At 42.0% G+C, this 22,807-nt stretch overlaps 2 protein-coding genes across 3 annotated transcripts in view; one reads left to right on the top strand and one right to left on the bottom strand.

The window, feature by feature from the left end:
* Nucleotides 1-2,217: 2,217 nt before the first annotated feature.
* LOC141134138 (succinate dehydrogenase [ubiquinone] cytochrome b small subunit B, mitochondrial-like) lies at nt 2,218-3,199 on the bottom strand. Its single transcript, XM_073623726.1, has one exon. The coding sequence runs from the start codon at nt 3,183-3,185 to the stop codon at nt 2,727-2,729; it is 459 nt and encodes a 152-aa protein (XP_073479827.1). The 5' UTR covers nt 3,186-3,199; the 3' UTR covers nt 2,218-2,726.
* Nucleotides 3,200-7,163: 3,964 nt separating this feature from the next.
* Nucleotides 7,164-22,807, top strand: part of CMYA5 (cardiomyopathy associated 5) — an 88,673-nt gene continuing 73,029 nt past the window's right edge. The window contains exons 1-2 of one of the 2 annotated variants that reach the window (XM_073623715.1): nt 7,164-7,431; nt 13,776-14,371. In XM_073623715.1, coding sequence (XP_073479816.1) covers nt 7,313-7,431; nt 13,776-14,371 — 715 coding nt within the window. In that variant the 5' untranslated portion in view covers nt 7,164-7,312. Of the gene's footprint in view, nt 7,432-13,775; nt 14,381-22,807 lie in introns of both variants that reach the window. The other variant, XM_073623707.1, reaches the window with a different exon arrangement.

Here is a 22,807-nt window from a genome sequence, read left to right as displayed (position 1 = left end):
AGCCAATCAAGTTTCATCTTTGAACTGGGAAAGTGAACATAATTTAAAGTAGAACTGAAGGCAATTCTTTTTTTCCCAATTTTAATAGAGTAAAGGAGGGTTTTAACTAGGGTTGCACCGAGACCGGCATCGGTTCCGATACTAAGCATTTGCTCGAATATGCATGCAAATGCTCTGATACCTAAAATTGATACCATTGCAGTGCGATTTGAGTCCATAAAAAATGAATGGGCTCAAATTGCGTTGCAAAGGATTGCATGTGATTTGAACAGGAATGCGGTGCAATTCCTGTCCGAATCACATGCATTTTCCCACACTGCTCCTGTGTGAACCCAGACACGTAATAGTGACTATGGCCATGATTCACACAGGTGAGGTGAGGGAAACCTCATGTGATTCGGACAGGAATCGCACCACATTCCTTTTTAAATCACATGCAATTCTTTACAGTGCAATTTGAGCCCATTCATTTTGTATGGGCTCAAATCGCACCGCACGGTATCAGTAATTGATATCGGCGAGTACTTGAGGACAAGTATCGGTACTCATACTTGCTCTTAAAAAACAGGTATCTGTGCATCCCTAGGTTTTTTTCTACCATTTGTTTATATTAGGGAGATTTTTCTTCACTTCCGGTCCCATAGCCACAACAGGAAGTGGGAGAAAGTCCCTCCAAAGTGAGGGAAATCCCCAGTAATCACCAGAATTAGTATCTCCATTGTAAGATATATTATATATATTATATTCCCCAAAGTATTGGGACACCTGCCTTTACACTCACATGAACTTTAATGGCATCTCAGTCTTAGTCCATAGGGTTCAATAATGAGTTGTCCCACCCTCTACAGCTATTACAGCTTCAACTCTTCTGGGAAGGATGTCCATGAGGTTTAGGAGCGTGTCTATGGGAATGTTTGACCATTCTTCCAGGCTGCATTGATGGGCATTGGTGAGACTGAGTTGATTGCCACTGATGAGGCTGCATTGATGGGCACTGGTGATGCTGCATTGATGGGCATTTGTGAGGCTGAGCTGATGGACACTGATGAGGCTGCATTGATGGGCACTGCTGAGGCTGAGCTGATGGGCACTGATCAGGCTGCACTGATGGGCACAGGTAAGGCTGCAGTGAAGAGCACTGATGAGGCTGCATTGATGGGCACTGGTGAGCCAGGCAGTAACCAGCAAGTGAGTCTAAATCATACACCCCCACCCCATGATGCAGTGATTAGGCTAGACTTACTTTAAAATGTGGAAGGGGTTATCAAATTTACCTTTGGGCTGAAGCCCCTGGTCTTTTTCCCACCTAGCAACATTCCTGCTCAACTCTATCCAAAACTAAAAAAAAGTCTTGATTTAAGTTATACTTTAAACCCTTTTTGTCAAACAATGTCCATGCTTAATAAAATAACTGTGCTATTAGATATTTTCTGATTGTTTGCAAAGGAGAGACTCTTGATTAAAACTGCTGCATATATTTTATAAGATATGATCTGAAAATGGAATTCAATAGAATTTTCATGTCTATAGTCAACACAGAACATTCCATAATTGTGAAGTATGAAAATGTGCTTACTCTATCAAGTTATATAAAAATAATAAACTGAAAGCTTTCATTGAAATTGTATTAACTTTTTTTGCAGTGAAGCCCAACAGTAAAAAACAAAGACGCAATACCAGGTGTGTGTTCTGAGAAATAGTTTGACAATGTTTTCAACTGTGTACAATTGCTCTCTGAACTGTTTAATAAGCTATGCTGGTCCTATAAGAATCTCTCTCTCCTCCTCCACTAGGGGTATCCCCTCGTCCAACACCATACTACATAACATCGTACACGCTCAGTTTCCAGTGTTGTATTCCATTGCATGCAAGAGAGCAGAAAAGAGTGAAGATAGACATTAAGCCTTCCAATTGCCGGGGATGCCAGTAAGTATAGAAGTTATGTGGTTTTAAAACGATTCAGTATCTATCTATCTATCTATCTATCTATCTATCTATCTATCTATCTATCTATCTATCTATCTATCTACTATCCCCCCTGCACTCTATCTCTCTCTTTATACCTGTATTTATTTCTTATCCTCTCCTTATCTCTCTGTATATATTTTTTCTTTTTTTTTTTTTTTTTTATTGATGCCAGTATTTATTATACTTTATTTCAAGCATTAAACCAAACATATTCATTTCCGAGCTCTATTGAGAATTGCGCAGGCACTCTTCATTAAATAGTGTGTAAGTTTATTTAATGCATTAAAAAGAGAAACTTATTAAAACTAGCAATGAGGCTGAAGGATGTACAGATGCCCTTTCCACCCGGAAGACAGGATAGTATAGAAAGTGTGTTGATCAATCTGGCAAACCAATATATTGACAAAGAAATTGTAATTGGGACAATAACATATAGTGCAATTTCTGGCAGTAAAAGGAAACCGGCACTGCAACTGGATGCAGACCATGTTTGGAATATCAATCTCCTAATACAGAAAATGGTCAGATCCCCCAATTTAATAGTTTCTGGATAAGGTTGTGCGGTTGTATCTGGAAGAGGGGGGCACATTAAAGAAAAAAAATTAAATAGACTGTATATAATGTACTGCGGCCATAATTGGCTGCAAACACAACCTCCATCATAGACAGGCCAATGTACATCAGCTACTGGCACTGTCTGGTGCCTTGTTCCTCAGAGGTATAAAACAGTTGTTGCAATACATTCATTTGCCTTCAAATCACAGACTCCAAAGCATAGCGACTGCTTTGCAGATGCCAACGTCATGATAATTGAAATAACACAAGCCAGCAAATGTCAGGGACGAGAGAGCCAGAAGTCCAGTATTGGCCAGCTTGATCTTTGTATCTCCATGAACATAGTCAGTCACTACTTGTCCAAGACCCCAATGGCCATGCAGAGTGAGGGCAGCAGCCAACGAGTAGTCCATGGCAGCTCCTGGATACATGTAAGCGGCAGGGAGGAGACCCAGGAGGGCCACACTCAGCACTCTCTCCCCTGTCCAATGGAGGGAGGCGCCTTTGGATCCCGCCGCTTGTCTATTGGATGAAACATGGATTAGTGAACCTTGAAATGAAACACGATCTTGCGGTAAAACTGCCGCTGGTCTGATCAGGAAAGAATTCCCAAAAGCTCTGCCTCCCCTGCACAGCGAGCCCAACTTCAGCAGAGCTGCCATCTTGCCCAACACACCTGTATATATTTTTTCATCCATGTATCCGTTCATCCATCCATCCAATCTGTAACATTTTTCTTGTTCATTTCTATGCATTACTTAAGGTGTTTTATCCATTTTGTAAACCTATAGCCGTAATCATTTTTTTTTTAATGTATTTTGTGTATGCATTTTGTATATCCTTACCACTAACGAATTCATGGTATGGAGCCTTTGGGAGGTGGAGGTCAATAAATGCTTGGCTTACTTTTTAAAAGAAGCACAGTGCTTGTTTGAAAGGTTCGCCGTACATTCAAAAAGTAGCCAAACATTAATAAACCAAAATAAATTTGTGCATAATTCTTAAAGTGGAAAAAACCCTAATGATAACTATTCTTAAAATATCTCCCTCCAACACCTACCTATCCTGCCTAAACCTGTATAGAAACTATTGGTGTACTTTTATTTTCCATTCATTCTGGTCCATTCATGTGATCCTGCAGCTCATGGGCTCCCATTGCCCAGGCCATTGTTGGTGCTTTTTCCTCTCCCTGCAGCAGCTGCTTACTGACACAAGAGAACCAGAGCAAATCAAAAATAGGTGAGTACACAGATCTTTTTCATACTGGGAATAGTTACAGTGCCTTGAAAAAGTTTTCTTCCCCCTTGAATTTTTCCACATTTTGTCATGTTACAACCAAAAACTTAAATTTATTTTATCGGGATATCATGTGATAGACCAACACAAAGTGGCACATAATTGTGAAGTGGAAGGAAAATGATAAATGGTTTTCAATTTTTTTTTTCAAATACGGTAAATATGAAAAGTGTGGAGTGCATTTGTATTCAGCCCCCTTTACTCTGATACCCCTAACTAAAATCTAGTGGAATTAATTGCCTTCAGAAGTCATCTATTTAGTAAATAGAGTCCACCTGTGTGTAATTTAAACTCAGTATAAATACAGCTGTTCTGTGAAGCCCTCGAAGGTTTGTTAGAGGACCTTAGTGAACAAACAGCATCATGAAGGCCAGGGAACACACCAGACAGGTCAGGAATAAAGTTGTGGAGAAGTTTAAAACAGGGTTAGGTTATAAAAATAATACCTCAAGCTTTGAACATCTCATCGTGCACTGTTCAATCCATCATCTGAAAATGGAAAGAGAATGGCACAACTGCAAACCTACCAAGACATGGCCGTCCACCTAAACTGACAGGCCGGGCAAGGAGAGCATTCATCAGAGAAGCAGCCAAGAGGCCCATGGTAACTCTGGAGGAGCGCCAGAGATCCACAGCTCAGGTGGGAGAATCTGTCCACAGGACAACTATTAGTCGTGCACTCCACAAATCTGACCTTTATGGAAGAGTGGCAAGAAGAAAGCCATTGTTGAAAGAAAGCCATAAGAAGTCCCATTTGCAGTTTGCGAGAAGCCATGTGGGGAAACAGCAAATACGTGGAAGAATGTGCTTTTATCAGATGAGAACAAAATGTAAGTTTTTGGCCTAAAAGCAAAACACTATGTGTGGCAGAAAACTAACACTGCACATCACCCTGAACACACCACCCCAACCGTGAAACATGGTGGTGGCAGCATCATGGTATGGAGATGCTTTTCTGCAGCAGGGTCAGGGAAGCTGGTCAGAGTTGATAGGAAGATGGATGGAGCCAAATACAGAGCAATCTTAGAAGAAAACCTGTTAGAGTTTGCAAAAGACTTGAGACCGGGGGAGAGGTTCACCCTTCAGCAGGACAACGACCCTAAACATACAGCCAGAGCTACAATAGAATGGTTTAGATCAAAGCATATTCATGTGTTAGAATGGCCCAGTCAAAGTCCAGACCTAAATCCAATTGAGAATCTGTGGCAAGACTTGAAAATTGCTGTTTACAGTTGTCTCCATCCAATCTGACAGAGCTTAAGCTATTTTGCAAAGAAGAATGGGCAAAAATATCACTCTCTAGATGTGCAAAGCTGGTAGAGACATAACCAAAAAGTCTTGCAGCTGTAATTGCAGTGAAAGGAGGTTCTACAAACTATTTACTCTGGGTAGATGAATACAAATGCACGCCACATTTTTCACATATTTATTTGTACAAAATTTTGAAAACCATTTATCATTTTCCTTCCACTTAACAATTATGTGCCACTCTGTGTTGGTCTATCATATAAAATCCCAATAAAATACATTTCCCTTTTTGGTTGTAACGTGACAAAATGTGGAAAATTTCAAGGGGTATGAATACTTTTTCAAGGTACTGTATAGTTAGAGGCTTTTCTTACACTTGTATATCAAGCCAAACTTTTTTATTTTTGGGATGGGTTAAAAGAATCCCTGTTAGGTTCTTGCTGCTTTCCAGGGCATTGTTAGAGAGCAGAGGTTTTCCCTCTTGTCCTGGTGACAACACTATTAAACAGGTAGTGAGGAAAAATGGGCACACAGCAACAAAAAGCTGATAGGGATTCTGGTCTTCTCCTACTCTGTCTCAATAAAGAGTTTGTATTTCTGTCTGTGCTGCTCTCCTAGACAAATGCTAGCCTGACACGGCCAGCCGATTCCTGCTGAATTGGCCTAAATTCAAGCTGTAGGTGGCCCAGTTGGCACCACCCAACAATAAGCTTCAGTTAAAAAAATGTAAGGAGTCGGATGAAAATTGTTGGTTGAACAGTAATTGCATCCTACCATATGCAGTCACTGTTTGGGTTTTCTGACAGCCACTGGTGTCAGAATACTATAGCTGGAAGGGGAGATCTGTGCTGTTTAGTGGGCTGACCAAAGGAATTGAAATGTGTATGATTAGCCTGACCCTTAATTGCTGTCTCATGAAATAGCTGTCAGCAGGACAGGAAGTGAGGAAGTTTATTCCAAAGAAGAGGAAGGGAGGATGAAGGCTTGCAGGAGAGAGGGCAACAACAGCATTCAGGACAGTTTTTTTTTAACCTGTTAAATAATGTGTCTTCCCTTCACAGACAGATTGTCATACTATCCCTCTAAAAGGAGTGCATCTATGATGACCTTTAGCATTGGCAGCCCTCCTTGCTGTCCCATAAAGATAAGCAAGGAAACTGGGACACATAGCATCATTTACTGTATGTACACCGTTTTGCTTAATATTCTACGGAAAAGATTTCAGCTGTTAAATTATTGGCTGACGCTGAATGAACTTTCAGTTTCTGTGTTTAGACATTCATGAAAACTGGGGGAAAAGAATATAGGGTACTTACCTGTTGCCTACTTTTGTCTTTCATTTCCAAAGCTGCACTGTAAACATTTACTGTAGATATGGGAGTTTAGGTAAAGTTCTTTGTCAGTGGGCTTGTGTTGATGGCATCAATTTGACATCAGTTTAAAGGGGAACCTCACCTAAGGGAAGGTCTACTTGTCCTCCCCCTCTCTACTATTATTGGAAGTTTTTTTTTTTTTCTTGAAGCGGATACATATTTCTGCCACGTACCTGCTCCACTTCTGCTTGAAATGCCTAAGCAATCCAAGCAGTAGTTCAGTTCCCCCTCCTCCCTCCCACAACCTCCTGGGACATGTCACAGGCCCCAGGAGGCTGCATGTCCATTGACAAAGTGCAGCTCTACTTATGAATGCCCAGTGGGAAGCCAGCTGTGTAGCACCAGGAAGTCACAGCCAGCTTCCTACATCCAAGATGGCAATGCCAGGGACCTGAAGACCTGTTAAAAACTGGTCTGGGTGAGGACAGCACTGGATCATTGGAATGTTGAATGCATGCTTATTAAAAGTCAGCAGCTACAGTATTTGATGCTTCTGTATAAGTTGCTTCATCTTTCAGAATTTATTGACAGGTGCATCTGATCACCTCTGTTAATTATATGTAGGGGTAGATGACATCATAACAAAGATGGAAAACGCCAAAGTTGAGCAGTGGCTCAAACAAATCTGGCCCTAGGACCCAGCACAAGGATGTACGAGAGGCAGGCCAAGCAGTTCTGGGTGCTGAAAGAAAGCATGTGTGTTTGAGGCTGTTTGCTCTCTCGGGCTATTTTAAGACTCCCCTTAGTCAGGGGAATAGAAGCCACTGGCTGCACCCGTTGCTGCAATGACACCAGTTTCTCCAGGGAGCTCAGTGGAGGACTGATCTAGGGGAACACCACAACACCCCATAAAAAGTCAAATACGGAGAAAAATGGAAAGTCTGTGTCCTCCTGGGTGTGACAGAGCTTCAGAAGTCTCCATCTGCTTGGAGGATGACACTTCTCCTGAGGCTTTCCTCAACACTGAAGAAGTAGAGGAGCTGGCACAGAGGTATGTCTTGGGAAGTGGGGGGCATTCCACCTGTTACAGGATGATTGCGGAGGCGGGGGACCTGCCAAAGCTGAAACTTGAAAATCCCCTGAACATACTACAGTCTGCGTTTCCTTCCAGTGTATTTGGCTATTATTTCACAGTCTGCTCTGCCTTTGAAAAGGTTTATTCTATTTAAAGAGGCCTTGCAATGACAGCTGGGTTGTCTGCCTCTGCCCCTCCCCTGGCTTTCTGGAAGCTGCTGGTCTCCTAATGATCTAGTGCTGCCAGCATGTTGTATCATTGTGAAATACCTACTGTCCACTTTGCTGGTGGTGTAACTTAAATCAGCACTTATCCAGCTAACTGTGTGTCCATGTTACACGTCTGACCTTTGCGTATTCACTTAAAAAGCTTAATGTTTTATCAGTTTTCATTAAGTGGAACAGCCATCAATCTATATATGCACTGTCTATTTTTTCTGTCTGTCTATAAATGTCTCTCCGCCATCTCTCAAATCTTATAAACGTGAACAGCCCATGACACACATGGAATGATTCCAACATCTAAGTGAGCTTACAATCAAAATGCGGGTTGCGTTTGACATTGTGTGGAAATGTCTAAAAACTTAGTTCTGGTTGACTTTGATTCTGGTCCACTTTATATATGATGTTATCGGGGATTTATATAGCATCCGCATCTAGTACAGCACTGTGCAAAGTAAGAATGAACTACAACAATAACTGGCAGCTTTCAGGGCAGATGCTTAACACTTGAGATAATATAAGTATGCTGCTGCAGAAGTTAAATTAATGGTAGGGACTATGTTATAAATTAGGATAGTTCAGCAGTGGGGTTAAAGGTTTTGAGGTTCAGGTAGGGTTATAGGGTAGTAAAGTGGACCTTCTTTCCTCTTTCCATCTTTAAAGAATATTGCTCTTTCCCCTTCTCTTTTCAGAAAATTATAGATACCAATTTTTTTAAAATACCCTTTTCCATGGAATACAGCCAGTGCTTCCATCTTTCTCGCCAGGGCAAGAATGATTTCTTCCCCATGCCCAAAGTCTCCTGGGATACCCAATTTCATGCATCTCAGGAGTTTTTGGAGAAATCTACATGACACTGTGCATGCGGCTCAGTTCATCACCAGGGGGCCAGCTGCAAAAAACAGGAAGCAACAGCCAGCCTCCCGATGACATAAGAAGAGAACATTTTCTTGAGCCCCCCTCCATGCAATGCACCTGCTCTGAGACATACAATAAATAGCAGCTAGACTCAAAATCAGCTTGATGAATCAGATGAGGCAGCAATTGCGATTGGTTGCCAGAGGTTACCGTGTATCATTACCGCTCACTAACTGGCTGCTAGAGGTTACAGCACACAATATGGCTCACTGATTATTTGCTAGAGGTTACAGCACATCACTTCTGCTTGTTGATTGGTTGCTAGAGATTACTCTACATCAATACTGCTCATTGATTGGTTGGCAGAGGTTACTGGAGATCTTTACTACTCACCAATTGGTTACAAGAGGTTACTGCACATTATTACTGCTCACTGATTGGTTGCTAGAGGTTACTGCATCTGCTTACCCCTCAATGATTGGTTGCATGAGGCTAGTGCACATCATTACTGCTCACTGATTTGTTGCTAAAGGTTATAGCACATCATCTCATTGCCTGTACACCATGGACTGGGGTGGTGAGAGGACCCATCAATAGACAGAAAACTCCTAGGGATCCTAGGACTTCTGGGATCAGTGGCAATGCTGGGGGAGGGGGTGTGTGATCAGTGGCAATGCTGGGGGGTTGATGGGATTAGTGGCAGTGGAGGGATGATGGGATTGGTTAGGAGGCAGTATACTGTGGCAAATTCTGAATTATGTAGAGCAAAACTGGGAATCTTTGGCAAGTATATAGTGGGGGATTCTACACTGACCACCAATGTAATGGGGAATTTACAATTACCACCAATGTGAAGGGGGATTTACACCGACCACCAATGTTAGAGGGGATTTACACTGACCACCAGCGTAGGGGAAATTCTGCACTTACTACCAATGTAAAGGGAAATGTACACTGATCACCAATGTAATAGGAGATTTTACATCAACAGCCAATAAAGGGGGATTTCTACACTGCCCACCAATGTAAGGGAGGATTTACACTCACCAGAAATTGAAAGGGGGCTTCTACATGGACAACCAATGTAAGGGAGGATTTGACCACAAATGCAAGTTTGGATTTTGTTTTTACTGATTACCAATATAAGGAGGAGTTTCTACACTGACCACTAATGTAATGGGGATTTACACTGACCATTAATGTAATAGGAGCATTAACACTAACCACCAATGTAAGGAGGTATTTACACCGACCACCAATGTAAGGGGGACCTTCACACTGGCCACTATTGTGAATAAAAGGATTGTACACCATGCTCCAATGTAATGAGAAGATTTACACTGACCACCAATGTAAGTGAGACATTTAGCCTGCATTCACATTTGTGTGTCGGGAACGCATGCAAAATTGCTTTTCTGACACCACAGAAACATGCTGCCTTTAGCAGATACACAGCAGTGCCATTAATTGTTAATGACAACCTCACGCATCTGCTGAGATGTGCGTGTTCACATGCAGCAAAATTCACAGTGCTGTGGCACCATGTTATTTTGAAAAAGGGTTCCACCTCCAATTTGCTTACCTTTGCAGAACAGGCTGATGTTAGGTTTAAATTGGATGTAAACCCTCACATATACCCAGTGAAGTGAACAGCCTCTGATGATATACAGGGATGAAACAAATCTCCCTACATAAGTTTTACATGTATATCTGCTGTCTTCAGCTTTATATATTCCTTAGAAAGTTCAGATCATGTTAGGATATTTTCTCTTCCTGTTCAGCACTGCAGTGCAGCCTGGGCATACAGCCAAGACAGCTGATTGGAGGAAAAGCAAACGCTGTCTCTCCTCATAGGTAGAGACTTTCAGCTCTGTTTGTTGAATACAGTGCCTTGAAAAAGTATTCACACCCCTTGAAATTTTCCACATTTTGTCATGTTACAACCAAAAACGTAAATGTATTTTATTGGCATTTTATGTGATAGACCAACACAGAGTGGCACATAATTGTGAAGTGGAAGGAAAATGATAAATGGTTTTCAACATTTTTTACAAATTAATATGTGAAATGTGTGGCGTGCATTTGTATTTAGCCCCCTTGATCAATACTTTGTAGAACCACCTTTCACAGTAATTACAGCTACAAGTCTTTTTGGGGATGTCTCTACCAGCTTTGCACATCTAGAGAGTGAAATTTTTGCCCATTCTTCTTTGCAAAATAGCTCAAGCTCTGTCAGATTGGATGGAGAGCGTCTGTGAACAGAAATGTTCAAGTCTTCTCACATATCCTCAATTTGATTTAAACCATTCCATTGTAGCTCTGACTGTATGTTTAGGGTTGTTGTCCTGCTGGAAAGTGGACCTCAGTCCCAGTCTCAAGTCTTTTGCAGACTCTAACAGGTTTTCTTCTAAGAATGCCCTGTATTTGGCTCCATCCATCTTCCCATCAACTCTGACCAACTTCACTGTCCCTGCTGAAGAAAAGCATCCCCACAACATGACGCTGCCACCACCATGTTTCACGGTGGGGGTGGTGTGTTCAGGGTGATGTGCAGTGTTAGTATTCCGCCACACATAACATTTTGCTTATAGGCCAAAAAATTCAACTTCGGTTTTATCTGACCAGAGCACCTTCTTTCACATGTTTGCTGTGCCTCCCACATGGCTTCTCGCAAACTGCAAACGGGAATTCTTATGGCTTTCTTTCAACAATGGCTTTCTTTTTGCCACTCTTCCATAAAGGCAAGATTTGTGGAGTGCACGACTAATAGTTGTCCTGTGGACAGATTCTCCTACCTGAGCTGCGGATCTCTGCATCTCCTTCAGAGTTACCATGGGCCTCTTGGCTGCTTCTGTGATGCATGCTCTCCTTGCTCGGCTTGTCAGTTTAGGTGGACAGCCATGTCTTGGTAGGTTTGCAGTTGTGCCATTCTTTCCATTTTCTGATGATGGATCAAACAGTGCTCCGTCATATGTTCAAAGCTTGTTTTTTTTTTTTTGTTTTATAACATAACCCTGTTTTAACCTTCTCCACAATTTTATCCCTGACCTGTCTGGTGTGTTGTTTCTTGGCCTTCATGATGTTTGTTCACTAAGGTTCTCTAACAATCCTCTGAGGTTTTCACAGAACAGCTGTATTTATACTGAGTTTAAATTACACACAGGTGGACTCTATTTTCTAATTATGTGACTTCTGAAGGCAACTAGTTCCACTAGATTTTAGTTAGGGGTATTAGAGTATCAGACCCCTTTACTTAGTAAAGGGGTCTAAATACAAATGCATGCCACACTTTTGACGTTTATTTGTAAAAGATTTTGAAAAACATTTATCATTTTCCTTCCACTTCGCAATTATGTGCAACTTTGTGTTGGTCTATCACATAAAATCCCAATAAAATACATTTACATTTTTGGTTGCAACATGACCAAATTTGAAAAATGTCAAGGGGTATGAATACTTTTTAAAGGCACTGTACTTCAACTCTGTGCTAATCATCCTCCCCAACACAAAACTCTGCTTTTATCATATGTGACGGAGAACTTGTCAGAAGTTATCAGGCTGATAACAGAAGAACGGAGCAGGAGACAGCTACGGGACATAGTGTTCTGAAGAGAGACAAGAAAACACTGCAGATATGTTTCCAGCTCAAATTACATGAATCGGGTTTACATCCACTTTAATGAATACAGTTGTAGCCAGGACTTTCAAGCATGCCCGTTTACCTTCCCAGTGGGCAGCATTCAGCAGAAGTGATAGTGGATATGACCTCAGGGGGGCATGATATACATATGAATGCCGCCTCTATTTACATATCAATGCAGCTGGTCTGTGTCTATTTACATATTAATGCTGCCGCTATTTACATATCAATGCAGGTTATTTACATATAAACACAGGGTCTGCAGGTGAGTCATCTGTACATGGCAATAGGACAGAGCAGGGCAGCATTAGTAACAGAACAGAACTAACAGAGATATCAGGACAAAGCACGGGACTAAAACTTCAAGGGACAAGGGAATTTAAACTGGTATAGTTGGCAAGTATGAGGCAGGTTCTTTGGGCCCCACAACGATAGGGCCCAGGGCAGCTGCCCCTGTTGCCCTGCCTTAATAACAGCCCTGCATAGAGAGGAGGTTAAAGTAAACCTGTTATTGGTAAGAGCAACAGGTTCATTTTAATGGCAGCCACCACCAGCACTTATTTTCCTTCTCTCCCCTGTCAATACTTAAAGCTTATAAAGGCCCTGGGCAGGTTCAGTTTAAGAGTTAAGGGTTTATTTCAAGGGACAGGTTAGGTGTGAGGGTTCAGGTGGGAGGGGTGAGGTATTATTGTCTGCTTAACAATCGGGCATGGGTCAAAGGGTAGAGACACTTTGGGGAAAATACCTAAAATATCTATCTATCTATCTATCTATCTATCTATCTATCTATCTATCTATCTATCTATCTATCTATCTATCTATCTATCTATCTATCTCAACAGCAAACAGAATAAAAATAAATTAAACAAATGATAAAAGTATTCTATGAAAAAAAAATTATGCCGCATACACACGGTCGGAATTTCCGACAACAAATGTTCAATGTGAGCTTGTTGTCGGAAATTCCGACCATGTGTAGCCTCCATCGGACATTTGTTGTCGGGAATTAATTCAAAAAAAATTTGAGAACTGGATCTCAAATTTTCTGACAACAATATCTGTTGTCGTAAATTACGATCGTATGTACACAATTCAGACGTACTAAATTCTACGCATGCTCGGAATCAAGCAGAAGAGCCGCACTGGTTATTGAACTTCATTTTTCTCAGCTTGTCATGTGTTGTACGTCACCGTGTTCTTGGCGATCGGAATTTCTTACAACATTTGTGCGACCGTGTGTATGCAAGACAAGTTTGAGCCAACATCCGTCGGAAATAAATCCAGTATTTTGTTGTCAGAATGTCCGATCGTGTGTATGCAACATTAGGGTCCAGATCTATTGGGAAGGTTTACAGTAATAAATAGTATTAAGGTTTCACACTTTTCAAAATTTTTGCAAATTAACCTATTTTCCTCAGTCAGATCCAAAACCAAAACTCTTTATGAGAAAATATCTACAATATATGTGCAAATTTAAAAATTTTAGGTACCTAGTTAAAAGTGTACTGCTTTAGGTTCTTTGGTATCTTATAAATGCTCCCTGTATCAGTTTTTTTTTACTTTTTTTGACTAAACAGTTTTTGTTTTTTTTTTTACTTCAGTTTGAAAGATGCACTAGAAGATGAAGAAGTGAAACCAAAACTCCAATGTCTCATGTCCAATCCAGACTTCTCTATGGTGACAGTGCAATGTGAAGACAGCGGAATCCATTGGGAGACCACATCAAGCCGATGCTCCACTCCATGGGCATCAGAAGCCAGCACCACCTCTGATGTCTACAGCATGGAGAGTTCTTCCGCTGGAACACTACCTGGTAAAGTCATCTTCATCATGGATGAAGGAAAGTTGCGCAGGAAAAAAGTTAGGCCTTCATCCTCTGGAAAGTTTTCACGGCTATCATCACATCATAAGAAAAGTGGGGATAATCCCAAACCATCTGCTGACAGTGTGGGTGAATCTTTCAAGCAAGCCCTAGAGAAAGCTAAACGTCACCTGTCTACTCACACAGAAGAAGTCAGCACTACTGACAGCTCTGCAAAGTGTCCTGAAGAACATACAGTGCAGCATTCTAAAGTGCCAAATCTGGATGTGAGCACAGAGAACACAACACAAGAGGAGAAAATGAATCCAGTTAAAGCTGAAGCCACCGCTATCCCACCAGACAATCAAGAAGAGCAAGCAAAATGCACTAATGCAGGTAGGAAAGGTCAGTGTCCTAATTTTCCAAGTGCTGCTCATTTAGATCAATTTAACAGAACAAATGGGGTGAACACTAGGTGTCCTTTAAATATTGTAGAAAATTGCCTGTCAAAACAGTAATCCGCCATCTTGTCAGTTTCTGTTAATCACTATGAGGATTGGACAGTTCAGAGTCTGTTATCACAGGCAAGTAATTAGACATGGCTAGATCTAATTTATCATATTTATCTGGGATGGCAAGCTAACAAGGCAGTCTATTCTGGATACCTCAGTTGTCTAATACCCGATAGGTCACTTAATATTTTATCAGTTCAGACAGGGAACACTTATGATACAACTTTACAAAATCATCCATTTGTAATTGTCATCAGAAGCGTCTAATATCTTAATCCAAAGACACAAATACTGTAAAATGTACTTCCTTTATATTTACTGGGTAGGTGGACTGTTGAGTGTAAGAGGGTTTTGGAATTAAAAGAGAATTGCAGTCTAGATTAACATTGCCAGTGTGTGTAAATAATGTCATGCAAATTTGATTTCTCTTATTTAACTGTAAGCTGCAAAATGTTTTTTTCCTGAAGGTTACATTGGTGTATTGGATAGTTTGTTGTTAGCAAGCAAAATACATAAGATGATGGGCTTACAGTGGAACTCTACCGAAAACTTTTTCCTTAGTTTTGGGTGCTGTAGAGCAGAGTTGTATCCCCTGCCAGACCATTCACTGTTTTCTGCGACCATTATAGGGAGATTTTCTACTGGCATTCCTGAGATCTGGCGCCACCAATCTCCTAGTGCAGGATTTCTGGCACCACCAGTCTCCTAGTGCAGGGATTCTGGCACCACCAATCTCCTAGTGCAGGGGTTCTGGCACCACCAATCTCCTAGTGCAGGGATTCTGGCACCACCAATCTCCTAGTGCAGGGATTCTGGCACCACCAATCTCCTAGTGCAGGGGTTCTGGCACCACCAATCTCCTAGTGCAGGGGTTCTGGCACCACCAATCTCCTAGTGCAGGGGTTCTGGCACCACCAATCTCCTAGTGCAGGGGTTCTGGCACCACCAATCTCCTAGTGCAGGAGTTCTGGCACCACCAATCTCCTAGTGCAGGGGTTCTGGCACCACCAATCTCCTAGTGCAGGGGTTCTGGCACCACCAATCTCCTAGTGCAGGGGTTCTGGCACCACCAATCTCCTAGTGCAGGGGTTCTGGCACCACCAATCTCCTAGTGCAGGGATTCTGGCACCACCAATCTCCTAGTGCAGGGATTCTGGCACCACCAATCTCCTAGTGCAGGGATTCTGGCACCACCAATCTCCTAGTGCAGGGGTTCTGGCACCACCAATCTCCTAGTGCAGGGGTTCTGGCACCACCAATCTCCTAGTGCAGGGATTCTGGCACCACCAATCTCCTAGTGCAGCGGTTCTAGCACCACCAATCTCCTAGTGCAGGGGTACTGGCACCACCAATCTCCTAGTGCAGCGGTTCTGGCGCCACCAATCTCCTAGTGCAGGGGTTCTGGCACCACCAATCTCCTAGTGCAGGGGTTCTGGCACCACCAATCTCCTAGTGCAGGGGTTCTGGCACCACCAATCTCCTAGTTTAGAGGTTCTTAAACTTTCTAATCTGAGAAACTAAATAAGAAAGTTGTTATCATACTGGGAGCCAAAAAGAGAATTTCTAGGGCTTGTTTACATTAACCCACTGAGGAGCTATTCACAGTGTATTGCTTTTCAGAGAGCATTTGACAGTCAGTGAGGCCTCCTCACCGCCTATTTTAGTCCCTAAAAGGCCAGAGCACTGTGCTACAACCAGCGGCGTGGCCCAATTCCCTTGAATGGGTGACATTAGTTGGCTGGTACTGCCTGTCAAATGTGACAGGGGGGTCATTTGATCTTGTGCCATGATGCAAAACATTGCAGCTGCTGTATCTGTATACCCTTGTATGGCTGCCTTTGCAGCTTGTGGGGGGGGGGGGCGATTAGGAAGAGAGGTAAAAACGTGCCACATCTGGCTCTATTTCTGCAAGCTTGTAGTAAACCAAAGGGAAATAAAATCTTAATTGTACTTTCTTTTATCAATAGACATTTTTAACTAGTTTTGTGTCTCCTCACCTACTGTATTCATCTCACAATCTTGTCTAGGTAAATGTTTCCTGTCTGTGCTGTCATTCATAGTCAGTGGGGGGGGTTATCTACTAAAAACTGGAGGGTGCAAAAACTGGTGCAACTCTGCATAGCAACCAATATGCTTCCAGGTTTTATTGTCAAAGCTTAAGGGTACTTTCACACTGAGGCGGCGGGTCCCTTAGCGGTAAAGCGCCTCTAGTTTTAGCGGGGCTTTTACTGTTTTAGTGGCGCTTCGGAAGCGCTGTTCATTCATTCCAATGCGCAGGGGCGGTGTGGAAGCTCCCACACCACCCCAAAGATGCTGCTTGCAGGACTTTTTTTCCCATCCCGCAAGCACACCACCCCAGTGTGAAAGCACTCAGGCTTTCACACTGAGATGGCATGAGAGGCAGTTTACAGGAGCTTTACAGGCGCTATTCCTAGTATTAAAACGCCTGAAAACTGCCTCAGTGTGAAAGTAGCCATATGGAACAAGCTGAAGTTTGAAGCTGATTGGCTACCATGCAGAGCTAAATCAGATTCTGAGTGCTCCAGTTTTAGTAAATCTAACCCAGTGTGCTTTGACTCTCCATTGATCTGCTCCTCTAGTGGCCATCAGTGGAGCGATGTGTCAGTCTGACACACCGCTCCACCGATCTTGGTAAAGAGCCTCCAGCGGAGGCTCTTTACCACGTGATCAGCCGTGTCCAATCACGGCTGATCATGATGTAAATAGGAAGAGCCGTTGATCGGCTTTTCCTCACTCGTGTCTGACAGACGCGAGTAGAGGAGAGCTGAACCGCGGCTCTCCTGACAAGGGGGGTTTGCGCTGATTGTTTTTTAGCACAGCTCCCCCTCAGATGACCACACTGGACCACCAGGGACGTCACTAGGACCACCAGGGAAGTGGGCAACATGTGGATGGCCAGGTATGTACCCCATGGCCATCCACATGTGCAAATTATGCCCGATCTGTGCCAATCAGTGCCCACAAATGGGCACTGATTGGCACTAGTATGTACTAACAGGCATCAGTGATGCCCAACAATGCCACCCATCAGTATCATCAGTGCCACCCATCAGTGACATCAGTGCAACCCATCAGTGCCACCTGTCAGTGCCCAGCCATGTCCATCAGTGCCCACCTATCAGTGCCCATCCATGCCACCTATCAGTGCCACCCATAAGTGCCGATCAGTGCCACCCATAAGTGCCCATCAGTGCCGCCTATGAGTGCCCATCAGTGCCGCATACCAGTGCCAACTATCAGGTGGAAACTTCCCTGCTGTCAGAATACACAGATCAGCGCTGCAGGCTATATCCTGCAGCCTGATCGAGAGAAAATTTTCAAGCAGGGCAGTTGTACAGAAGTTGATCGGTAGATCGACTTCTGTGCAACCACAGTGCCCATTCATGGATCAAAATTCGGCTGGTCCCTGATTAACAGGCTAAATTTCTTTCCACCTATAGGCAAATGTATGCTCTTATCGAACTGAAAATTTAACAGGCAAAGTTTGTCTGGTTGTGGTGAAACTTCCACAATGCTCCTTGTAGCCAAACACCATATATCATGTTGCCTAGGTTTTGAGTAAAATAAAGCATATCAGGATGCAGGTTTTTTATAAATGGCAAAAAAGAGGTACTTTTTATTCTAGAATAGTATTCCTTTAGATGCATGTGTTTGCATAACAGAAATAAAATGCTCCCGTGGTCAGGTGTGGTGCTTAGAAAGAAGAAGAAAGAAGGACTCTTCTCTTGGCTAGATTCTATAGATGTGGTGCACAACCACATTTCTGCCCTCTCGGGACTGTAGGAATCCTTAAAGTGGATGTAAACCCAATGTCATCCTTTCTAAACTACTGCCATAGGGGTTATCTATAAAGATATACATGCCTCCTGCATGTATCTTTACCTGTCAAATGTCTCCCCTCTGTCTGTTATGAGACCCGAAAAACTGCAGATTCTGTGGGTGGGTCTGTTGTCTGGAGCTCGGTGGGTGGAGTTGTGATGTCAGTAGACTCCCCGCCCACCTCTACACTCCCCTTGTCAATATGCATTTTCTCTGTGTATTTCTTACACTGAACTTCTGCTATGATCTCTAACATACAGTGAAAAGACAGGAAAGTAACCACATGACTTCAGCATGCCAAATCATTCTGAGGTGTGGAACATCCAATCCTTGCAGAGCTGCTGAAGAAAGGAGTGGGAGGGAATTAAAAAATAATGCCTGTGTCTTAGGCTAGTGCACGAGATATGTAAATCACCTGTCACTCACAGCAAGGGGGAGGATTTGACAAAGTTTTTCTCTGTTTGTCAAGATTTATCTCACTGAACAATAAAAGAGGATTGCTCAGAGATGGATTAACTCTGTGTGGCAAGACTGGGCTCAAATGAAAGGAAATCTTATACTCTATATTATGACATAAAAAAAATTTTGGGTTTATATCCACTTTAAGAAAACAACAAAACAACAAAGGAGAGGGCGCACCGACAGTGCATTACCATAAATCCATTTTATTAAAAAAAAACTAGTAACTTGTTAGCTATTTCGAGATGTTATTTGGTCTTCCCTATTGTGATTTGAAGGCGCTCTCATCTGAATTTCTAGATATGCTTGTGCATGACATGCATTTGTGAGTATCTAGTTGTTACTATTTCTTCTTAAAAAAAATGATTTATGGTAATGCACTAGGTCGGCGAGACCCATACTTTGTTGTTTTGTAATGTTTTTGCATGAGTCGGTTTACAGTAAGTGAATTTAAACTTAAAGTGAATTTAACAATGCTAAAACAGGTATAAAGAACAAAAAGGTTAAAACCTTTTTTTTTCTTTAAAAAAGTACAGATGGGATGGCCCACTTGGTCTTTTCCTGATGTGACTGACTCTTCTATATTTCTTTAATGTGGTTTGCATAGCTCCCAAATGTCCCTAATTTGGAGGGACTGTCTCTCTGTGGAGACCAAACCCCCCTGTCCCTGGCCTCAGTTCTCCCTCTTTTTGGTCTGATGTGTACATCTCTATACAATATGTACTATTTTACAAAGCAAAAGTGTTATGCTGCACTGAATTTTTTTATCCAACCTCCAAATTACTACATCTGTTATTTTAAAAAGCCCATATAAAGGAAAATAGAGATCAGAAAAGCACTTGTGTGGTTTTGCCTACATATTGTGTGCTAGGTGTCCCTCTTTATCGTTTTTGAAAGTTGGGAGGTATGGGTTTGCATTTGCTTTATGCTTATTAACATAGAATAGTAAGAAAATTCTGGCCTCTTAAAGAGGAAGTAAAGTCTTCCTCTTTAATTGTACCTACAGGTATGCCTATAATAAGGCTTACCTGTAAGTACTGTAAATATCTCCTAAACTTGCACTGTTTAGGAGATATTTACTATATACGCTGCCGCCGATGCGATCGGCGCACACGCATTGAAGAAGCGGCCCGCTTGTGCCGTTTATTCAGGACTAGTGACTGGCGGCATCCACGCACATTCGCTGGAATGACGTCATCGTGGCTCAGGCCAATCCGAACGAACTGCGAACCCGGAAATAACTCCGGGAAAGATGTCGGCCATGTGAGCAGAATGTGGGTGGCACTGGAGGGCATCGTTCTAAGGTAAGTATTTCATATTGAGCTAGTTTGCGATGCATACAAGCTCGTTATGCCTTTGTCTTGCAGGGTTTTTTTCTGGAATTTTGTTTCGGAGGTTTACAACCTCTTTAATAATCATTTTTTTCAAGGTTGGTTTTGAAATTTCCTTCTGCTAGTTTAGTCATTCCCCTGTGTTCTCGATCTTAGCTTCATATTAAAAGTATTGCCTGGCAGAAGCTCATTCACGCCCTTAAAGTGGTTCTAAAGCCTAAACTTTTTTTCCCTAATGCATTTCCTGCATTAAGGTAAAAAATTGTTTAGGTCCTCACTTGATCAGTGTTGTGCTCATCTGTAGCGGTTGTCTTCTCCACCAGCTCTCACAGGCTTTGCTGAGGCGGGGACAGCCAATGGCCTCTGCTTCTATCAGTCAAATCCTGTGACGAGGGAGCCGAGGGGGGGGGGGCTGGGCTGGGACTGTCTGTGTCTACAGGATCGAGCCCACACAAGTAGCACTCAGAAGGGAGGAGTAGCCAGGTGGAGGGGGCCTGGCAAGGAGGTTTGGGGCCACTTTATGCAATTCCATTGCGCAGAGCAGGTAAGTATAACATGCTTGTTATTAAAAATAAATAAGACTTTACAATCACTTTAATGTATTAAAAAGTTTTCAGTCAAGTCTCCTTTTCTTGAGGCTTTACATGTTAATGGAGAACTTCACCCCCATATGTTTTTTCCCTCTTACCTTTTTTTGCTGTTATGAACAATTCACACACTCACCTGCCCAGCAAATACAGTGTAGTGTTTGTAGCCAGGGGTCAGGCTGGACTGCAAAAAAAAGAGAGCAAACGAAACGTTTTTTGAAGTTTTTGGTGGTGTGAGGTGGAGAGCAATGATGCCTAGCACATCTGGTGAGTGCAAACCAGCTTTAAGTTCTTGTAGGCTCTCCTAATTTGTTTTATCCTTCAGACCTTTCACCATTTTTGTTACCCGTCTCTGGACTTGTATTGTCTTATCAATATCTTTTTGTTAGTGAGGTCTCCAGAACGGGTCACAGTATTCTAAATGAAGTCAAACTAAAGATCTCTATAGGGGGATCAGGACCTACTTCTTTCTGCTGGTGATTCCTCCGATGATGGCACTCCAGAATTATATGCACTTTCCCTGCTGTATGGTTACACTATTTTCTCATTTTAAAAATATTTTAAATAAGAACACACACACTACTGTAGTTCTGATCAACACTGTACCCCCTCTATGAGAAAATTATTTTCCGCTAAGCTGGACTTAAATGAGTTCCGCAGGGACCAGCCGAATTTTGCTGCATGGCTGGTCCTGTTTGTGACCAGTTGATCTACTGATTGATTGCTCATAAACAGGCTTGCTGAAAAACTTTGGTTTAATCAGTGCTGCAGCAATGGTAAATGAAAAGAACTGCCCCGTGTATGGGCAGCTTAAGTGCATTTTTTTGCATTTAATATATAATATATATATATATATATGTATGTATATATATATATATAGTGTGAATTTTAATGATAGATCTACTGATTAGAAAATGGGAGGAGAGCTGCAATAGCTGAACTGTAGCATTCATAATGGATTGATGAGGGACTTGTTTAGCAATCAGAGAGCACAGCGGATGTTGTTACAGTATATTATCAGAGTGTATACCAGTACCACATGGGTTTACACTGATGCGGTGTGGGTAATTTGCACAGGAATCGCAGCACATTTCTGTGCGAATTACATGCGGTGTCTCTGGGGTGTGATTTGAGCCATAGATTTGTATGACTCATTTTGCATCGCATTTGCCCCAAACTCATACTGGACCCCTTTTTCTCCACATCAGAATCGGATCGGAGGGGTGTTTACACCCCTCCAATCCGTTTCTGCAAAATCGCACCGTGTTTTGCAAACTGATTGCAGGATGTTGTTAACTTCACATACACTCCACAATCATTTGGTGTGAATTCACATCTGGTGTGAATGGAGGCTGATAGAAAACAAAATGGATTCAAGAGATGTTGTTTACCTCAAATGGAAAACATTTGTTTTATGAACCAAGGGAGAGGCTGTTTTTACTAGTAGAGGCTCAAAACTTTGTGGAACAGCAATTTTATTTTCAATGACTTCTAAAACCAAAATTCGGAATCAGCTAAACATTTTGCATATTTATGGTACAAATGTGTATTCTTGTATACTTTAATTCTCCATTGAAAAGAGGGGTCTATAGCATTAATGTAGTTGCTTTATGGCCATTCTCATACTAATTACAACTCTTGGATTAAAAAAAAGAGGTTTGTTTTGAATTAGGTTTGTGTAGACAGACAGTACAGACCATTTACCATGCAGTATTTTTCTACAGTTTTCTATGCATTGACTGTCCTAAAAGTCAGTTGATATCCCTGATGAGCACAAGTTACCCTGCTTTTGTGCATTTTATGTTTCTAAAAACATACAGAGCACCATGAACTTATTTCAATGAGGAATGCAAATGCCTGACACTTATCCTGCATTTCCTAGTAATCCCATTTATATTAGCTCTGAGTTCTGTAAGTGAAACATATAGGAATGGTTCTGATCTAAGAAAAGTGATTTTTGCAGGTCAAAACTGCGTAACAACCCAGAATTGCATAAACTTCAAACATAGCACCATACGCATTGTAAATATGCAATGCAGACAAGCAGATCACTACATGTTCTTTATTATAAAAAGGTCAGTGTTGTCCAACTTAAATACAAAT

Source organism: Aquarana catesbeiana, linkage group LG01 (genome assembly GCF_042186555.1).
Source record: "Aquarana catesbeiana isolate 2022-GZ linkage group LG01, ASM4218655v1, whole genome shotgun sequence".
In the NCBI taxonomy this organism is placed as follows: Eukaryota; Metazoa; Chordata; class Amphibia; order Anura; family Ranidae; genus Aquarana; species Aquarana catesbeiana.
The sequence above is the reverse complement of the archived record's forward strand: the minus strand, read 5'-3'. Positions and strand labels throughout refer to the sequence as shown.